This window comes from Oncorhynchus mykiss, chromosome 17 (genome assembly GCF_013265735.2).
Source record: "Oncorhynchus mykiss isolate Arlee chromosome 17, USDA_OmykA_1.1, whole genome shotgun sequence".
NCBI classification, from domain to species: domain Eukaryota; kingdom Metazoa; phylum Chordata; class Actinopteri; order Salmoniformes; family Salmonidae; genus Oncorhynchus; species Oncorhynchus mykiss.
Window position 1 is genome coordinate 37,989,310 of NC_048581.1, and position 18,213 is coordinate 38,007,522.

The 18,213-nt window shown below is 40.6% G+C and overlaps 1 protein-coding gene across 13 annotated transcripts in view; it reads right to left on the bottom strand.

Moving 5' to 3' along the window:
• The window catches only part of ptprt (protein tyrosine phosphatase receptor type T), a 413,011-nt gene that overhangs the window by 107,191 nt on the left and 287,607 nt on the right, over positions 1-18,213 (bottom strand). For all 13 annotated transcript variants that reach the window (XM_036949848.1, XM_036949853.1, XM_021568407.2 and 10 more), the window contains exons 11-12: positions 15,811-15,916; positions 262-535 (exon numbers count right to left, since the gene is read on the bottom strand). In XM_036949848.1, the coding sequence (XP_036805743.1) occupies positions 262-535; positions 15,811-15,916 (380 nt within the window). The remainder of the gene's footprint in view (positions 1-261; positions 536-15,810; positions 15,917-18,213) is intronic.

Sequence of the window (18,213 nt, forward strand, 5' to 3'; positions counted from 1 at the left end):
GAAAATCACGATGCAGACTGAACTCTGTCGTATAAAAACCTGCTTTATCTCAAATATGGTGTGTTATAAATGGGATAAGGACCCCAAATGACAAGGCTCGTTTTCCTCAAGAAATTAAGCCGTTTCATGTTTTATTTACTTGTCATGATAGTTCTGAGTACCATGATTATAGTATCGTGACAACCCTAATCTGCATTTAGACATCATACAACAGTGACATTGAACAGTGATGGACCTTGAAAAGATTGTATGACTACTCACCCCATTGGCTTTGCTCAGGGCTTGGAAGTAAATGCTGTAGCTTTTGGCTGGAGAGAGAGGGGGGTTCCAGTAGCCATTGTAGGTCTTGTTGTCACCTACGCTGAAAGGCTGCACCACAGTCAGGTATATAGGCGGGAGCTCCGCTGCAAAGTAGTGGGGCAAATCCAAGATGGAGGCATTCTTGAAGCTGACCGGGACGGAGAAGCACTCCAGCACGTCGGCCGCCCGCCGCACCTTCTGCTTGCGTTCCTCTTTCACAACCAGCTGATAGGCACTGGGGAGAGAGCAGAGGGCAAAGGTCTTCAGAGGGCTCACCAGGGGCTCTATTTATCAAGCATCTCAGAGTAGTAGTGCCAATCACAATGAATAAGATTACATGGACACCTGATCCTGTATCATCACTCCAACTCTGCGATGCTTGATACATAACGGCATCAATGACCGGTAACCTGCTCTGACAGCTGATGCTTAAAGTTAGGGAGGGAGATATAAGACTACAGCTTCAGTGATTTTTGCAATTTGTTCTAGTCATTGGCAGCAGAGAACTGGAAGGAAAGGCGGCCAAAGGAGGGTTTGGCTTGGGGATGACCATTGAAATATACAGTTGCAGCCGGAAGTGTACATACCTTGGCCAAATACTTAAAAACTCAGTTTTTCACAATTCCTGACATTTAATCCTAGTAAAAATTCCCTGTCTTAGGTCAGTTAGGATCACCACTTTATTTTATGAACGTGAAATGTCAGAATAATAGTAGAGAGAATGATTTATTTCAGCTTTTATTTATTTTATCACATTCCCAGTGAGTCAAAAGATTACATACACTCAATTAGTAGTTGGTAGCATTGCCTTTAAATTGTTTAACTTTGGTCAAACGTTTCGTGTAGCCTTCCACAAGCTTCCCACAATAAGATGTGTGAACGTTGGCCCATTCCTCCTGACAAAGCTGGTGTAACTAGGTCAGGATTGTTGGCCTCCTTGCTCGCACATGATTTTTCAGTTCTGCCCACAAAATCTCTATAGGATTGAGGTCAGGGCTTTGTGATGGTCACTCACATACCTTGACTTTGTTGTCCTTAAGCCATTTTGCCACAACTTTGGAAGTATGCATCCGGTCATTGTCTATTTGGAAGACCCATTTGCGACCAAGCTATAACTTCCTGACTGATGTCTTGAGATGTTGTTTCAATTTATCCATATAATTTTCCTCCATCATGATGCAATCTATTTTGTGAAGTGCACCAGTCCCTCCTGCAGCAAAGCACCCCCACAACATGATGCTGCCACCCTCGTGCTTCACAGATGGGATGGTGTTCTTCAGCTTGCAAGCCTCGTCCTTTTTCCTCCAAACATAACGATGGTCATTATGGCCAAACAGTTCTATTTTTGTTTCATCAGACCAGATGACATTTCTCCAAAAAGTACAATCTTTGTCCCCATGTGCAGTTGCAAACCGTTCTCTAGCTTTTTATGGCAGTTATGTAGCAGTGGCTTCTTCCTTGCTGAGCAGCCTTTCAGGTTATGTCGATATAGGACTCGTTCTACTGTGGATATAGATATTTTTGTACCCGTTTCCTCCACCATCTTCACAAGGTCCTTTGCTATTGTTCTGGGATTTATTTGCATCTTTCGCACCAAAGTACATTAATCTCTAGGACACAGAACGTGTCTCCTTCTTGAGCATTATGACGGCTGCGTGGTCCCATGGTGTTTACACTTGCGTACTATTGGTTGTATAGATGAACGTGGTACCTTCAGGCGTTTGGAAATTGCTCTCAAGGATGAAACAGACTTGTGGAGGTCTACATTTTTTTTTTCTGAGGTCTTGTTCTCAGTCATGCGCTTTCACTTGAGAGGTAGCTGTTGTTGCATTGCTTTTCAACAGACAATGGAATTCTCCGGTTGGAACATTATTGAACTTTTATGATAAAAACATCCTAAAGATTGATTCTATACTTAGTTTGACAAGTTTCTTCGACCTGTAATATAACTTTTTGAACGTTTTGTCCGAATGGACCAGATCGCTCATTTGGATTTGTTTACCAAACGCCCTAACAAAAGAAGCTATTGGACATAAATGGACATAAATTATGGACATTATCAAACAACACAAGCATTTATTGTGGAACTGCGATTCCTGGGAGTGCATTCTGATGAAGATCATCAAAGGTAAGTAAATATTTATAATGCCATTTATGAATAATGTTTTATGGCGGATATTTCTCTGGCTGGTTTGGGCTCTGAGCGCCGTTCTCAGATCATGCTTTTTCCGTAAAGTTCTTTTGAAATCTGACACAGCGGTTGCATTAAGGAGAAGTTTATCTATATTTCCATGTCTAAAAATTGTATTGTCATCTACATTTATAATGAGTATTTTTGTGAATTCATGTGGCTCTCTGTAATATCACTGCATGTTTTGGAACTACTGAACATAACACGCCAATGTAAAATAAGATTTTATGATATAAATATGAACTTTACCGAACAAAATATACATGTATTGTGTAACATGAAGTCCTATGAGTGTCATCTGATGACGATCATCAAAGGTTAGTGATTCATTTTATCTCTATTTGTGCTTTTTGTGACTCCTCTCTTTGGCTGGAAAAATGGCTGGGTTTTTCTGTGAGTTGGTGGTGACTTAACATAATCGGTTGTGGAGCTTTCGCTGTAAAGCATTTTTGAAATCAGACACTGTGGCTGGATTAACGAGAATTGTATCTTTAAAATGGTGCCTAATACTTGTATGTTTGAGAAATTAGATTTATGAGATTTCTGTTGATTTGTATTTGGCGCCCTGCAATTTCATTGGCTGTTGGCAAGGGGTTCCGCTTTCGCAACGGGGTTCCGACAGGTTAAAGGCACAGTCAACATAGTGTATGTAAACTTCTGATCCACTGGAATTGTGAATTGGGATACAGTGAATTATAATTGACATAATCTGTCTGTAAACAATTGTTGGAAAAATTTGAACAAATTAGATGTCCTAACCGACTAGTCAAAACCATAGTTTGTTAGCAAAAAATTTGTGGAGTGGTTGAAAAACGAGTTTTAATGACTCCAACCTAAGTGTATGTAAACTTCCGACTTCAACTGTATCTGCTGGAGCGCATGCTACGGGCGGGTGCTGCTATGGTGAACAGTGAGCTGAGATAAGGCGGGGCTTTACCTAGCAAAGACTTATAGATGACCTTGAGCCAGTGGGTTTGGCGACAAATATGAAGCGAGGACCAGCCAACAAGAGCATACAGGTCGCAATGGTGGGTAGTATATGGGGCTTTGGTGACAAAACGGTTGGCACTGTGATAGACAATAGAGAGGAAGGTAATTTAAAAAAAAAACATTTATTTAACCTTTATTCAACTAGGCAAGTCAGTTAAGAACAAATTCTTATTTACAATGACTGCCTTCCCCGGCCAAACCCGTAAGACGCTGGGCCTATTGTGCGCCGCCCTATGGGACTCCCAATCACGTCCGGATGTGATACAGCCTGGATGAGAGGGTTTGTTGCTGCGCCGGGGTTCATGATTGGATAAGGAGTTCTTTTGAGCCGTTGGACGCTATAGTGGTTGTCCGCAATTACATCCAGCTATGCCAAGAACACACTTCACAATTATATGCAATTAGGGAAATGTATGTTTCTGTAAAGACTAGGGCAAATTATCCCAGCCTCTAATTTGGAATCTTTCATATGGGATAATTGCTGATGACCAAAGGAGAGTGCACTTTTGTCTTCTCTGACAGCAAATATCTAATTCAAGCTAATGGCTTTCAGATACCAAACAAGTGCGGTGGAAAAATAGCGTGTTTGCGTCTGTGTGTGCAGGATGGACGTAACAACATGTTGTCTGATCATGTCGTGACCTTTTTTACAAACATGAAACATTTTCATGAACCCCTTACACTCGTGGAAATTGGCCTATATGGATGAGGCCACATTTAAATGTTTCTAACAGAAGAACTATAAAAAGCAAATGCATGACCATAGCAGCAATTGAAAGAGAACACTTTGGAGATTATCAGAAAATTATCAGGTCAAAGACGAGGACACCTGAAACAAGACTGAATCCAAACATTAAACTGTTGATTTTATGTATATACATTATCTGTACTTTTCACAGAATTTGTCAATAACAAAATCAGAAAATAATCTGGATATATTCAGTAACATAATAAGAATATTCATTGACATTTTGGAATGGGTGCAGAAAAAAGTATTATAAGGGTTTGAGTGAGAAGTCTAACTGGTATCTCCAATTGGCCACACACCTCTCCAAAGTGTGCACAGTTCCTAAGTAATTCCAATGCACTTTTATGACTCAAGGAAAGAGCCTTCAACAATAAGGTGTTTTAGCTCTCCTAGCTTTGCCACTGACCAACTGAAGCAAGGACACTTGTATTTTTTTTTGGACACAGGCCTTTTGTTGTTCACAAAATCCAAAAATGTTCCATTATAAATCGCAATTGGGGTGCATAGATGTTGGTGTGCATAGAACGGAGTCATGAGAGCATTCAAGTGCAAGCTCCGCTGGGAATTTTCTTCACAATGTCACAAACATCAGCTCATTCTGTTTGGGACATGTCATCCTTATAACCGCGGATCAAACATAGTGATCATAAACCTTGATACTGTAAATGCTATAAGTTTTCAAATATGGAAATGTGAAGTTTACATTTGGAATCACGAGTGTTTGGTTTGCTTGTATAAAATTAGACCGGTATTCATTTTGATGCTCAATGTCTCATCTTTTAAAACACATTGACTCCTCTCTATTTACAGCATTTCACTCAGGCATAACAAATGTGCAAAAGTAGCCCAATTAGCAGGAGGGATGGGAGCATCTTCTTGTATCGCGCGGTGCTCAAGTTTATAACGGTTGTCAATCAAAACCCATACAATGCTGTGAAGCCGAGAATGTCAGCTCTGACGTCATGTACAGCATGTTACCGTACAGCAACTGCATTCCAATTTAGGCGCTTATCAATGATAAAATCAGACATTTTCAACCCGTATTCGAGATGGCAAGGTCTGTGAGTGGAAAGGGCTACAGCTGTAGAGTCCAGAGCTTTTACGTTCTAGAAACAATTTAAAGTATTATCTGTTTGTGAAATTTAGGCTACCGTATTTACCATGTAATGACCTGTTTTCAACATGAGGCAATGAAGCCCATGCACATCTGGTAGCACTTACGGGCATATTTAAAGTGTTTATAAAATGACTTAGCAGTTGATACATCAAATAATTAAATAGAGCATATGAATAACATGTATTATATTTAACCTCTATGATATACAGTGCATTCGGAAAGTATATCGACAACTTCCCTTTTCCACATTTTGTTACGTTACAGCCTTATTCTAAAATGGATTAAATAAAACATTTTTCTCATCAATCGACACACTATAATCCACAATGACAGAAATACATTATTTGCATAAGTATTCAGATCCTTTGGTATGAGACTCAAAATTGAGCATCCGGTTTCCATTGGTCATCCTTGAGATGTTTCTACAATTTATTTGGAGTTCACCTTTGATAAATTCAATGATTTGGAAAGACACAAACCTGTCTATATAAGGTTCCACAGTTGACAGTACATATCAGAGAAAATACCTAGCTGTGAGGTCGAAGGAATTGTCCGTAGAGCTACGAGACAGGATTGTGTTGAGGCACCGATCTGGGGAAGAGTATCAAAAAATGTCTGCAGCATTGACGGTCCACAAGAACACAGTGACCTCCATCATTCTTTAAAGGAAGACAATTGGAAACACCAAGACTCTTCCTAGGGCTGACCGCCCGGCCAAACCGAGCAATTGGGGGAGAAGGGCCTTGGTCAGGGAGGTGACCAAGAACCCGATGGTCACTGACAGAGCTCCAGAGTTCCTCTGTGGAGATGGGAGAACCTATCATAAACCAGGCCTTTATGATAGAGTGGCCAGATGGAAGCCACTCCTCAGTAAAGGCACATGACAGCCTGCATGGAGTTTGCCAAAAGGCACCTAAAGGACTCTCAAACCATGAGAAACAAGATTCTCTGGTCAGATGAAACCAAGATTGAACTCTTTGGCCTGAATACCAACAACACGTCTGGAGGAAAGAAAGCACTGTACATCTCCCCAAAAATATATTTTTAGAGGTACTATGAAAATGAAAGAATATTGTATACCCATATTGCATTTTTCCCTTCAGATATTTAAATTCCATAACGCCTGAAAATATTGTTAGCCCAATAGCAAGTAAATTAGCCTTTTCTTTCTAACCAAATTTGAGGTATTCTGACAGTTAACACTGGGACACAACTTCCTTCTGGGATGTTAGGTAGAGCGTAAAATGTCCTAATTCAATATGCACACACTAAACACATTTTCATGAATGTCAATGCAGTTGATGTTCCTAAAGCGGTTAAGCTGTTGTTCCAAGCCAATGGCCAGTAGTCTTTAATTGGCATAGGCTAGTATGTCGTGTCTGTTTCATCAAGGTGCTCCCAAGTGGCGCAGCGGTCTAAGACACAGCATCTCAGTGCTCGAGGCGTCACTACAGACCCTGGTTTGATTTCAGGCTGTATCACAACAGGCCGTGATTGGGAGTCCCATAGGGCGGTGCACAATTGGCCCAGCGTCGTCAGGATTTGGCCAGGGTAGGCCGTCATTGTAAATAAGCATTTGTTCTTAACCTCTCTAGGACTGGAAAAAGCATACCATGCAATAATCTGTGTACGGAGCTCAGAACCCAAACCAGCCAAAATAAATATCCGCCATGTTGCGCAGTCAACATTAGTCAGAAATAGCATTATAAATATTCACTTACCTTTGATGATCTTCATCAGAATGCACTCCCAGGAATCCCAGTTCCACAATAAATGTTTGATTTGTTCGATAAAGTTCATCATTTATGTCAATATACCACCTCCTTTTGTTAGGGCGTTTGGTAAACAAATCGAAAAATGCGCGTGCAACTTCCAGCGGAAAGGTCGGACGAAATATCAAAAAAGTTATATTACTGGTCGTAGAAACATGTCAAACTAAGTATAGAATCAATCTTTAGGATGTTTTTATCATAAATGTTCAATAATGTTCCAACAGGAGAATTCCATTGTCTGTAGGAAAGCAATGGAACGAGAGCTACCTCTCATGCGCGTGACTGAGATCGAGGCTGCTGCCAGACCTCTGACTCAATCCCCTCTCATTCGGCCCCCTTCACAGTAGAAGCCTGAAACAACATTCTAAAGACGGATGACATCTAGTTAAAGCCTTAGGAAGTGTGAAATGACACAGATCCCACTGTGTATTAGATAGGGGTTGAGTTCAAAAACTACAAACCTTAGATTTCCCACTTCCTGTTTGGATTTCTTCTCAGGTTTTTGCCTGCCATATGAGTTATGTTATCCTCACAGACATCATTCAAACAGTTTTAGAAACGTCAGTGTTTTCTATCCAATACTAATACTAATAGTTGAAAAATACTTATTATTAGTAGTATTGGATAGAAAACACTGAAGTTTCTAAAACTGTCTTTCATATTAGCATCTGGGACTGAGTAGGAGGCAGTTTACTCTGGGCACGCTTTTCATCCAAAAGTGAAAATGCTGCCCCCTATCCCAAAGAAGTTAACTGACTTTCCTAGTTAAATAAAGGTAAAATAAAATTTTTAAAAGGTTGTGTTTTCAAAACTTGCACTGAAGGAAATGTTGAATATAACTGTGTTGCTCCGCCTACTACAATACAAATGTAACATGATCCCCTTAATTCCTTTTGCATACCATTTGCACTTATTTGAATGACTGCTACTAATACCTCAAAACACCCACCACACCAAAAATAATGATATTTTACATTTAATAGATTCTGTGGACTTTGGTGAACCATTTCAAGGTTGGGATACATGCGAAGTGGATGGACTTTTTGTCTTGATTTTTCTTTGTATGTATATTACATTTTTATTGGCCCATTCACCCTCTCCGGAGGACAAAACATACTTTGTTTTACATTCGTTTTTTTTACAGCTATTTGTTACATATTCGTTATTCAAACATGGCACATTTATACACAGTATTACACAAGAGAAATATAGTTTGAGATACACATTACACATTAAAAGATACTCAGATATATACGGTTGACATAATAAATTGCGTTTTCAGTCCTAACTCTTGCAGATCATGAACTTTTAATCCCAACCCTCAGCTACTCTCAGCCCATCCTACCTATCTCCGTAGACCACCCTTTCTTGATTTCCATGTGCCATATACAGTATTTTTCAACTGTGCTGTGATGTCTTAAATTAATTCTGAACATTTCTAATTTCATAGTATTTATAGATTGTAAATTAAATATGAATATGTTTGCTAAGAGTATTACTTTATTAATTGATTGACTAAGGCTTTCCAAATTACCAAACAGTGCTATTTGTAGGGTCGGTTTAGGTGAATGTTGTGATTTTTCAGCCACTCCTGAACCTGTGACCAGAAACAAGCTAAACGGGGGCAATACCAGCATAAATGATCTAATGACTCTGTTTCAGCAGTGCTGAAATTGTTATATACTCCATATATATAATATTATGTTGGTGGCGAGAATTGTGTATAATTTAAATTTAAAAAAACTCAGTGTTCAATCAAGTGTTGTTTTGAGTGTCAGTTCATAAACTATGTGCCACGAACTTGGAACTTCGAAAATCTCTTCCCAGGTATTTTTCAACCTGTATGGCGCAGCTGTCAACATTTTGATCCTCAAACGAAACTGGTATATTTTTCTATTTATGCAAAGAAAATCTGCCAAATGTGTTTTGTAATATAGGGCAGACAAACAAGTTCCCAACCTTATCCCCCTTTCACTGACCTCCTCAATTTATGCGGTAATGTTGCAATCAGTTGGTTGTAACTTTGGACAGAGCAAACATCATAATCCAAGATGGCGTAGCAGTCGGACGTCTGTTTTGTTTTCGTCTTGTCCCGTCCCATGTACATATCGTTTTTCTTCTTATATATACATATATACATACTCTCCTGCAAACCGCCTCAACCAATGTGGTATGGATCTGCTATTTTTTATACTTTAGAACCGGAACCCCCTTCAGAAGCTAGCCAGCTAACTAGCTACTAGCTAGTAGTCAGTTAGCCACTGCTAGCGGTCATCACCGTTAACTCAGACATCTGCCAGTCTTAGCCCGGTCAATTCCTGCCAGTCTGCACAGCGTGATATCAACCCAAAGCATATCGGACTGCTTTTCTCTACCACATCTCCGGATTCCTACCGCAAGCTCTGAACCTTTACTCCGGATCATCGCAGCTAGCTAGCTGCTATCCTAGTGGCTACTCCTGACTAACATCTCTGTCCCGAAGCAAGCACCAGTTAGCCTGGAGCTAGCCTCGAGCTAGGCCATTCTCCCAGCTAGCAGAAGAGTGCCATCAGACAATTCCTGGGCTTCAATAACTCTTTTGCCAATTGGCCTGGACCCATTGCTGCTGGAGCCCAGCCGATCCATCACGATTGGTCTGCCGACGTAAACGTCCGAGGGGGTTTCAACAAGCTCTCCCGTTGCGACGTCCCCCCTGAGGCCCATCTGCTAGTCCTGGCCTGCTAGCTGTCTGAATCGGCGTGCCTCCAGCTCGCCTAGCTATTCACTCACGACCCTATGATCACTCGGCTACACATGCGTCTCCCTAATTTCAATATGCCTTGTCTATTGCTGTTTTGGTTAGTGATTATTGTCTTATTTCACTGTAGAGCCTCCAGCCCTGCTCAAAATGCCTTAGTTAGCCCTTTTGTTCCAACCCCCACACATGCGGTGACCTCACCTGGCTAAAATGGTGCCTCTAGAGACAAAACCTCTCTCATCGTCACTCAATGCCTAGGCTTACCTCCACTGTTCTCACATCCTACCATACCCTTGTCTGTACATTATGCCTTGAATCTACTCTTCTGCGCCCAGAAATCTGCTCCTTTAACCCTCTGTTCCAAACGCACTAGACAACCAGTTCTTTTAGCCTTGAGCAGTACCCTTATCCTACTCCTCCTCTGTTCCTCTGGTGATGTAGAGGTTAACCCAGGCACTGCAGCCCCCAGCATCACTCCCATTCCCCAGCAGCTTTCATTTGTTGACTTCAGTAACCATAACAGCATTGGTTTCATGCATGTTAACATTAGAAGCCTCCCCTCTAAGTTTGTTTTATTCACTGCTTTAGCACACTCCGCCAACCCGGATGTCCTAGCTGTGTCTGAATCCTGGTTTAGCATGGCCAACAAAAATCCAGAAATTTCCTAACTATAACATTTTCCGACAAGATAGAACTGTCAAAGGGGGCGGCATCGCAATCTACTGCAGAGATCTGTCATACTATCCAGGTCTGTGCCCAAACAATTCGAGCTTCTACTTTCAAAAATCAACCTTTCCAGAAACAAGTCTCTCACCGTTGCCCCTTGTTATAGACCCCTTCAGCCCCAAGCTGTGCCCTGGACACCATGTGAATTGTAATGTGTGTAATGGGGCCGCGGTCAAATGACCACCCCTCATCACTGTCAAACGCTCCCTAAAACAATTCAGTGACCAGGCCTTTCTAATCGACCTGGCCCGGGTATCCTGGAAGGATATTGACCTCATCCCGTCAGTAGAGGATGCCTGGTTGCTCTTCAAAAGTGCTTTCCTCACCATCTTCAATAAGCATGCCCCATTCAAAAAATGTAGAACTAAGAACAGATATAACCCTTGGTTCACCCCAGACTTGACTGCCCTTGACCAGCACAAAAACATCCTGTGGAGTTCTGCATTAGCATGAAGTAGCACCCACAATATTAAACTTTTCAGAGAAGTCAGGAACCAATACACCCAGTCAGTTAGGAAAGCAAAGGCTAGCTTTTTCAAAGAGAAATTTGCTTCCTGTAGCACTAATTCCAAAAAGTTTTGGGACACTGTAAAGTCCATGGAGAATAAGAGCACCTCCTCCTAGCTGCCCACTGCAGTGATGATAGGAAACACTGTCACCACCGATAAATCTATGATAATCGATCATTTCAATAAGCATTTTTCTAAGGCTGGCCAAGCTTTCCACCTGGCAACCCCTACCCTGACCAACATCTCAGCACGCCCTGCAGCAACTTGCCCAGCCCCCCCACTTCTCTTTCACCCAAATCCAGACAGCTGCTGTTCTGAAAGAGCTGCAAAATCTGGATCCCTACAAATCCGCTGGGCTAGATAATCTGGACCCTTCTCTTACTAAAATTATCAGCTGAAATTGTTGCAACTCCTACTAATAGGGGTTGCATCGTCTGCATCGTCTGAGATCCCTAAAGATTGGAAAGCTGCCGCGGTCATCCCTCTCTTCAAAAAGGAAGACACTCTAGATCCAAACTGTTATAGACCTATATCCTTCCTGCCCTGCCTCTCTAAAATATTTAGAGCCAAGTTAATAAACATATCACCGACCATTTTGAATCCCACTGTACCTTCTCCACTAAGCAATCTGGTTTCCGAGCTGGTCACGGGTATACCTCAGCCATGCTCAAGGTCCTAAACGATATCATAACCGCCATCGATACAAGATAGTACTGTGCACCTGTCTTCATCGACCTGATCAAGGCTTTCGACTCTGTCAATCACCCCATACTTATCGGCAGACTCAATAGTCTTGGCTTCTCAAATGACTGCCTCACCTGGTTCACCAACTACTTCTCAGATAGATCGGAGGGCAAATTGGAGGGTCTGTTGTCCAGACCTTTGGCAGTCTATGGGGGTGCCACAGGGTTAAATTCTCGGGCCGACTCTTTTCACTGTATATATCAATGATTTTGGCTTGCTGCTGGTGATTCACATCTACAAGGATGACACCATTCTGTATACATCTGGCCCTTCTTTGGACACTGTGCTAACAAACCTCCAAACGAGCGTCAGCACGATACACCACTCCTTCCGTGGCCTCCAACTGCTAATAAATGCTGGTAAAACTAAGTGCATGCTCTTCAACCGATTGCTGCCCGCACCCTCCTGCCCGACTAGCATCACTACTCTGGATGGTTCTGACCTAGAATACGTGGACAACTGCAAATACGTAGGTGTCTGGTTAGACTGTAAACTCTCCTTCCAGACTCACATTAAGCATCTCCGAATCCAAATTTAAATCTAGAATCGGCTTCCTATTTCGCAACAAAGCCTCCTTCACTCATGCTGCCAAGCATACCCTCGTAAAACTGACTATCCTACCGATCTTTGACTTTGGCGATGTCTTTTACAAAGTAGCCCCCAACACTCTACTCAGCAAACTGGATGCAGTCTACCACAGTGACATCTGTTTTGTCACCAAAGCCCCATATACTACCCACCACTGCGACCTGTATGCTCTCGTTGGCTGGCCCTCACTACATATCCTTCGCCAAACCCACTGGCTCCAGGTCATCTATAAGTCTTTGCTAGGTAAAGCCCCACCTTATCTCAGCTCACTGGTCACCATAGCACGCGCTCCAGAAGGTATATTGCACTGGTCATCCCCAAAGCCAACACTTCCTTTGGCCGCCTTTCCTTCCAGTTCTCTGCTGCCAATGACTGGAACGAATTGCAAATCTCTGAAGCTGGAGTCATATCTCCCTCTCTAACTTTAAGCATCAGCTGTCAGAGCAGCTTACCGATCACTGTACCTGTACACAGCCAATCTGTAAATAGCACACCCAACTACCTCATCCCCATAGTATTACTAACCCTCTTGCATCCCAGTATCTCTACTTACACATAATCATCTGCACATTATCACTCCAGTATTAATGCTACATTTGAATTATTTCACCTCTATGGCGTATTTATTGCCTACCTACCCCTACTCTTCTACATTTGCACACACTGTACACAGATTTTTCTCTGTTGATTTTCTATTGTGTTATTGACTGTACGTTTGTTTATGTGTAACTCTGTGTTTGTTTTTGTCGCACTGATTTGCTTTATCTTGGTCATGTCACAGTTGTAAATGAGAACTTGTTCTCAACTGGCCCACCTGGTTAAATAAAGGTGAAATCAAATCAAGTAAAATACATGTTTTAAACATTCCCATAATTTCTGTGTGTGTGACAACTCCACCATTCCTATTCATAATATCATGAATGATCTAGACCCTCAATGAGACTGTGTAGTATTGCAGACTTAAGAGAAAACTTGAGTCATTGGCATACATTGACACGTTTGTTTTAAAGCCCTGGATCTTTAACCCCTTAATATTATTCTTAGATCTGATTTAATAGCTAACAAATAGAAAAGGAGAAAGTGGACAACATTGTTTAACTCCTATTGACAGTTCAATACTTTCTGAGCAGTAACCATTATTCACTACTTTACACCTGGGGTTGCTATAAATAACTTTAACCCATTGTATAAGAGATTCTCCAAAATTATAATAGTCCAGGCATGTATAAACTGAGCATACAAAACATTAAGGACACCTGTTCTTTCCATGACCAGATGAATCCAGCTGAATGCTATGATCCCTTATGGATGTCACAAAATCCACTTCAATCAGTTGAACGGGAGGAGAAAGGTTAAAGAAGGATTTATAAGCCTGAGACAATTGAGGCATGGATTGTGTATGTGTGCCATTCAGAGGTTGATATATTCAGAATATTTAAGTACCTTTGAACAGGGTATTGCAGTAGGTGCCAGGTGCACCGGTTTGTGTCAAAAACTGCAATGATGCTGGTTTTCTCACACTCGACAGTTCCCCGTGTGTATCAAGAATGGTCCACTATCCAAAGGACATCCAGCCAACCTGACACAACTGTGGAAAGCATTGGAGTCAACATTGGCCAGCATCCCTGCGGAACGCTTTCGACAGCTTGCAGAGTCCATGCCCAGATGCATCGAGTCTGTTCTGAGTAACCCAATATTAGGAAGGTGTCCTTAATGTTTTGTACAATGTACACAAATTGTAGTCGTACTTTATCAAAGGTCTTTTCAAAATCTACTATGAAGACAAGGCCTGTTTAAAAAAAAGTGTAATAGTTGTCATTGTTTCAAGTAATTGTCTTATACAGTATTATCTCCAATGTATTGGAAATGTAAAAAGACCTGTCTAATTAGGATGAATAAAATCCAATAAAACCTTTCTAATTATATGCGCTATGCATAGAAGTGTAAAGGGCTTCCAGTTTTATAAATGGACTAGTTCTTTACACTTACCACCTGGGTCCTGTTTTAGTAATATTTAAATCAGACCTTCTTGCTGTGTATCTGATAGTCTACCATTTTTATAGTCGGTAAAACATGTGAATAGTGGATCTTTGAGTATTTAATTTTTTTTGTTGATATACTGTAACTCAACTGGTATTCCATCAAGCCCTGGAATCTTTCCAGACCGAAAGGAATTAATTGTATCAAGAAATTCCTCCTCTGTAATTTGGCTTTCACACAAGTCTTTCTGTACAGTTATTAATTTTACACTATTATTAGGAAAAAAAGTTATCATTCAGTGGAGATGGAGGAGACTGAAAAGAGAAAATATACTTAAAATATTTAGCTTCATCTTTCAAAATATAATTTGGTGATCAGAAACACTCCGTCATTTGTAACATGTTTCTGTTTTTATTTGATTTTTATTTAAACTTTATTTAACTAGGCAAGTTTAACCCCTAGCCCTAACAAGTTAAAGATTAGTATTGAATTGCATGGCCTCTGAAGGCACATTCGAAAGTATCCCATACAATAAGGGGATCTGCTGTACCTAGAGTACACTACCGTTCAAAAGTTTGGGGTCACTTAGAAAGTTCCTTGTTTTTGACAGAAAAGTACATTTTTGTCCATTAAAATTACATCAAATTGATCAGAAATACAGTGTAGACATTGTTAATGTTGTAAATGACTATTGTAGCTGGAAACTGCAGATTGTTTTATGGAATATGTAAATAGGAGTACAGAGGCCCATTATCAGCAACCACCAAATTCGGTAAGAGTTATGTGGATGCCAATTAGATGGTGGTCTGATCCCATTCTGTCTCCTATCAACACTTTTTTAACTTTTGGAGCCAGTGAGAAGGACACAGGAAAGTAGTCAAGACGACTAGCTTGATTAATCCTCCTCCATGTACTGTATCTCACTAGCTCAGGGTTTTTAAGCCTCCATATATCCACTAGTTCTAATGTGTCCATGATATTCGTGATCTCCTTAAGTGCATGAGGGTGATAGTTTGTCATGCGATTCTGTGGACTTCGGTAAACCATTTCAAGTTTGGAATAAGAAAGGGGGTAACACTTTGGTTGAACCTTGTGCAACCTTGTGTAAGGTGTTAACTGCACTATCATGTGTTGTGTATTACCAATTAATTTCTTACTGTGCAGATAAGCAGTAAAAACAACCAAATATACAATCTTCCCAAACACCATTATTTTGTCAATCTGACACCTCCATAATGCCAACCCCCCAAAATTGTTAGGCTTTATGCACGAGTTTCCACATTTGAAGCAGAGAAAAACAGACTAGGTTGAAGTAAACACTTCCAAAATGGAGACACCTGGACCTGTTACTAACTTACCGTACTGCAGACATAATGGACCTGACTGAAGTGATGGCATAGTATGGTACCTGACGGGAGCTCCTCTGGACTGCGCAGGCTTCAGCAGAACTGTGATGGTGGTGTCCGTCTCATTCAGAGGGGGAATGTCTGTCTCGTACTCCGGCATTGATGGGGCTAGTGGGGAAATATTCAGAGAGTATGAGATAGAGTTGTGTTCATAAGGGCATGCAATGGAAAAAGCTAAAATGTTTTGCAATAAAAAACAAATATGATTGAGTCTGTTTTGTTACTTTTGTTTCCTAATGAACACAACCCCTTTCAAATTATTATCTTTAAAACACACAATCAACAAACTTGGTCCCCTGACATGAAAATAGTGGATTCAGCTCTGATTTCTAAAGCTAATGCACAATAGAGTATTGGCATACAGTCACAGTACCTAAATAGACCATCTCCATCTATGGATTTAAGTCAAAGTTGTCCATGAAGCCATGGCTAAAGATTGACCTTTTTAAAGATGTACCCTAACACAAGCGTGTTGGTGTGAAAACCTTGCCCTGTACGCGTCACGATAGTGCCATCTCTCTAAAATGTCCCCAGTCTTCATTATCTCCAAAACATTCATAGGACAACCTTGATTAGATAAATCGCAGCAGACTGAAATTAGAAATGGCAAAACGTTCAGGGATTCAAAGAGAATGGTGTTGATGATGTAGGCCATCAAGGCTCTAGTCTATTGTATGACTGACAACTAAGACAGGGAATGTTTACTTTCAGAGATAAGAAGATACATCCTTGATGCTTGTGTTACACCATTTCTCTATATGAATGTCAGTGAATGACATGGTTCAAATGAATGATGCACAATGATAAACAATTGCTCACCGTTTGGTTGCTATGTTGTGTGAATGTACAGTACCGTTCAAAAGTTTGGACACACCTACTCATTCAAAGATTTTTCTTTATTGGTACTATTTTCTATTATTGTAGAAAAATAGTGAAGACATCAAAACCATGAAATAACATATGGAATCATATAATAACCCCCCAAAAAGTGTTAAACATATCAATATACATATTAGATTTTAGATTCTTCAAAGTAGCCACCCTTTTCCTTGATGACAGCTTTGCCAGTCTTGGCATTCTCTCAACCAGCTTCACCTGGAATGCTTTTCCAACAGTCGTGAAGGAGTACCCACATGTGACCAGTTTCAGTTAACTAGGCGTATGTCGCAAGTCACCAGAGAGGCGTTTGAACATAAAACACATTTATGTGTTTACCAACAAGCCTAGTTGGTTTAGTAAACAAAAAGACAGGAACCTTCCCACTAGCCAAGATTGGCTGAGATAATGAGTGGGCTGCAGTGTAGCATCTTGTGTCTATAAAATGAGCTGCTCGTAATGCATAGATAATCCTTTCTACTGCAGTTTGTTCAAAATATATAGCCATGGAGAACTGCAAATATGTTGCAACTGCTCTCAATAACATTGCTCCCCTGAATTTATCAGGCTGTAGACCAAGGTCAGTGGGGAAAAGTTGTGATTAACTATTTTCTGGAGAACGATCGTGCCATGCTGACTCCCTCTGAACTGTGCAAACTAAATGGGAAGGAGCTGCAGTCTCCCGTGAAGCTTTCATCCATGTATACAAAGAGTTGTAAGAGTCTAGCAACAGTTTCAAATATTATACGTTTCTAATTTTGTCCGAAAGTTGTTTTCATTGCAAGTTAAAGCTTGCTGTTATCTAGCCTGCTAAAGTTTGATGGCTGACTTGCTAGCTAACATTGAACCTATTTGGTTAACTTTAGCTAACTATTACAATCAGTTTGTTTTGCTAGTACTCTATGGATTGGGATTATAGTTAATTGTTTAGCTAGCTAGCTAACGTTAAATGTCTAAACAAAAGATGCCAAATTAAAGCTTGCTGTTAGCTCGCTAACCTTAGCTGAGGTTAGATTGCTGGCTTGCTAGCTAACACTAAGTTACGTGTATGAACTGTGTGTAACATTAGTGATGTTTTCTCAGAATGCCATTTCGCATTGCTAATTATAGCCTAATGTTTGCTAACTAACATTGAACCAATTTGGTTAACTTTAGCTAGCTATGACAATCAGTTTGTTTCACTAGTACTCTATGAATTGGGATTATATTTAATTGTTTAGCTGGCTAGCATGCTAGCTACATGTCTAAACAAAATACCCTAAGTTAAAGCTTGATGTTAGCTGGCTAACATTAGCTGACGTTAAATGGCTGGCTAGTTCGCTAACATTACGTGAAAGAACCGTGTGTAGTAATGTTATCTCAGAATGCCATTTCGCATCTATTTTATAATAGTGCAAAAATATTTCTATCTGGAATTCATCTTTTAGCATCAGTAGAACACGCTTCACTCTCCTCCACTAGTAATACAAGGAGAATGGTCTAATGCCACCCATCAAAATGAGAGCTGACCCAAGCAAGCAATTTCAGTG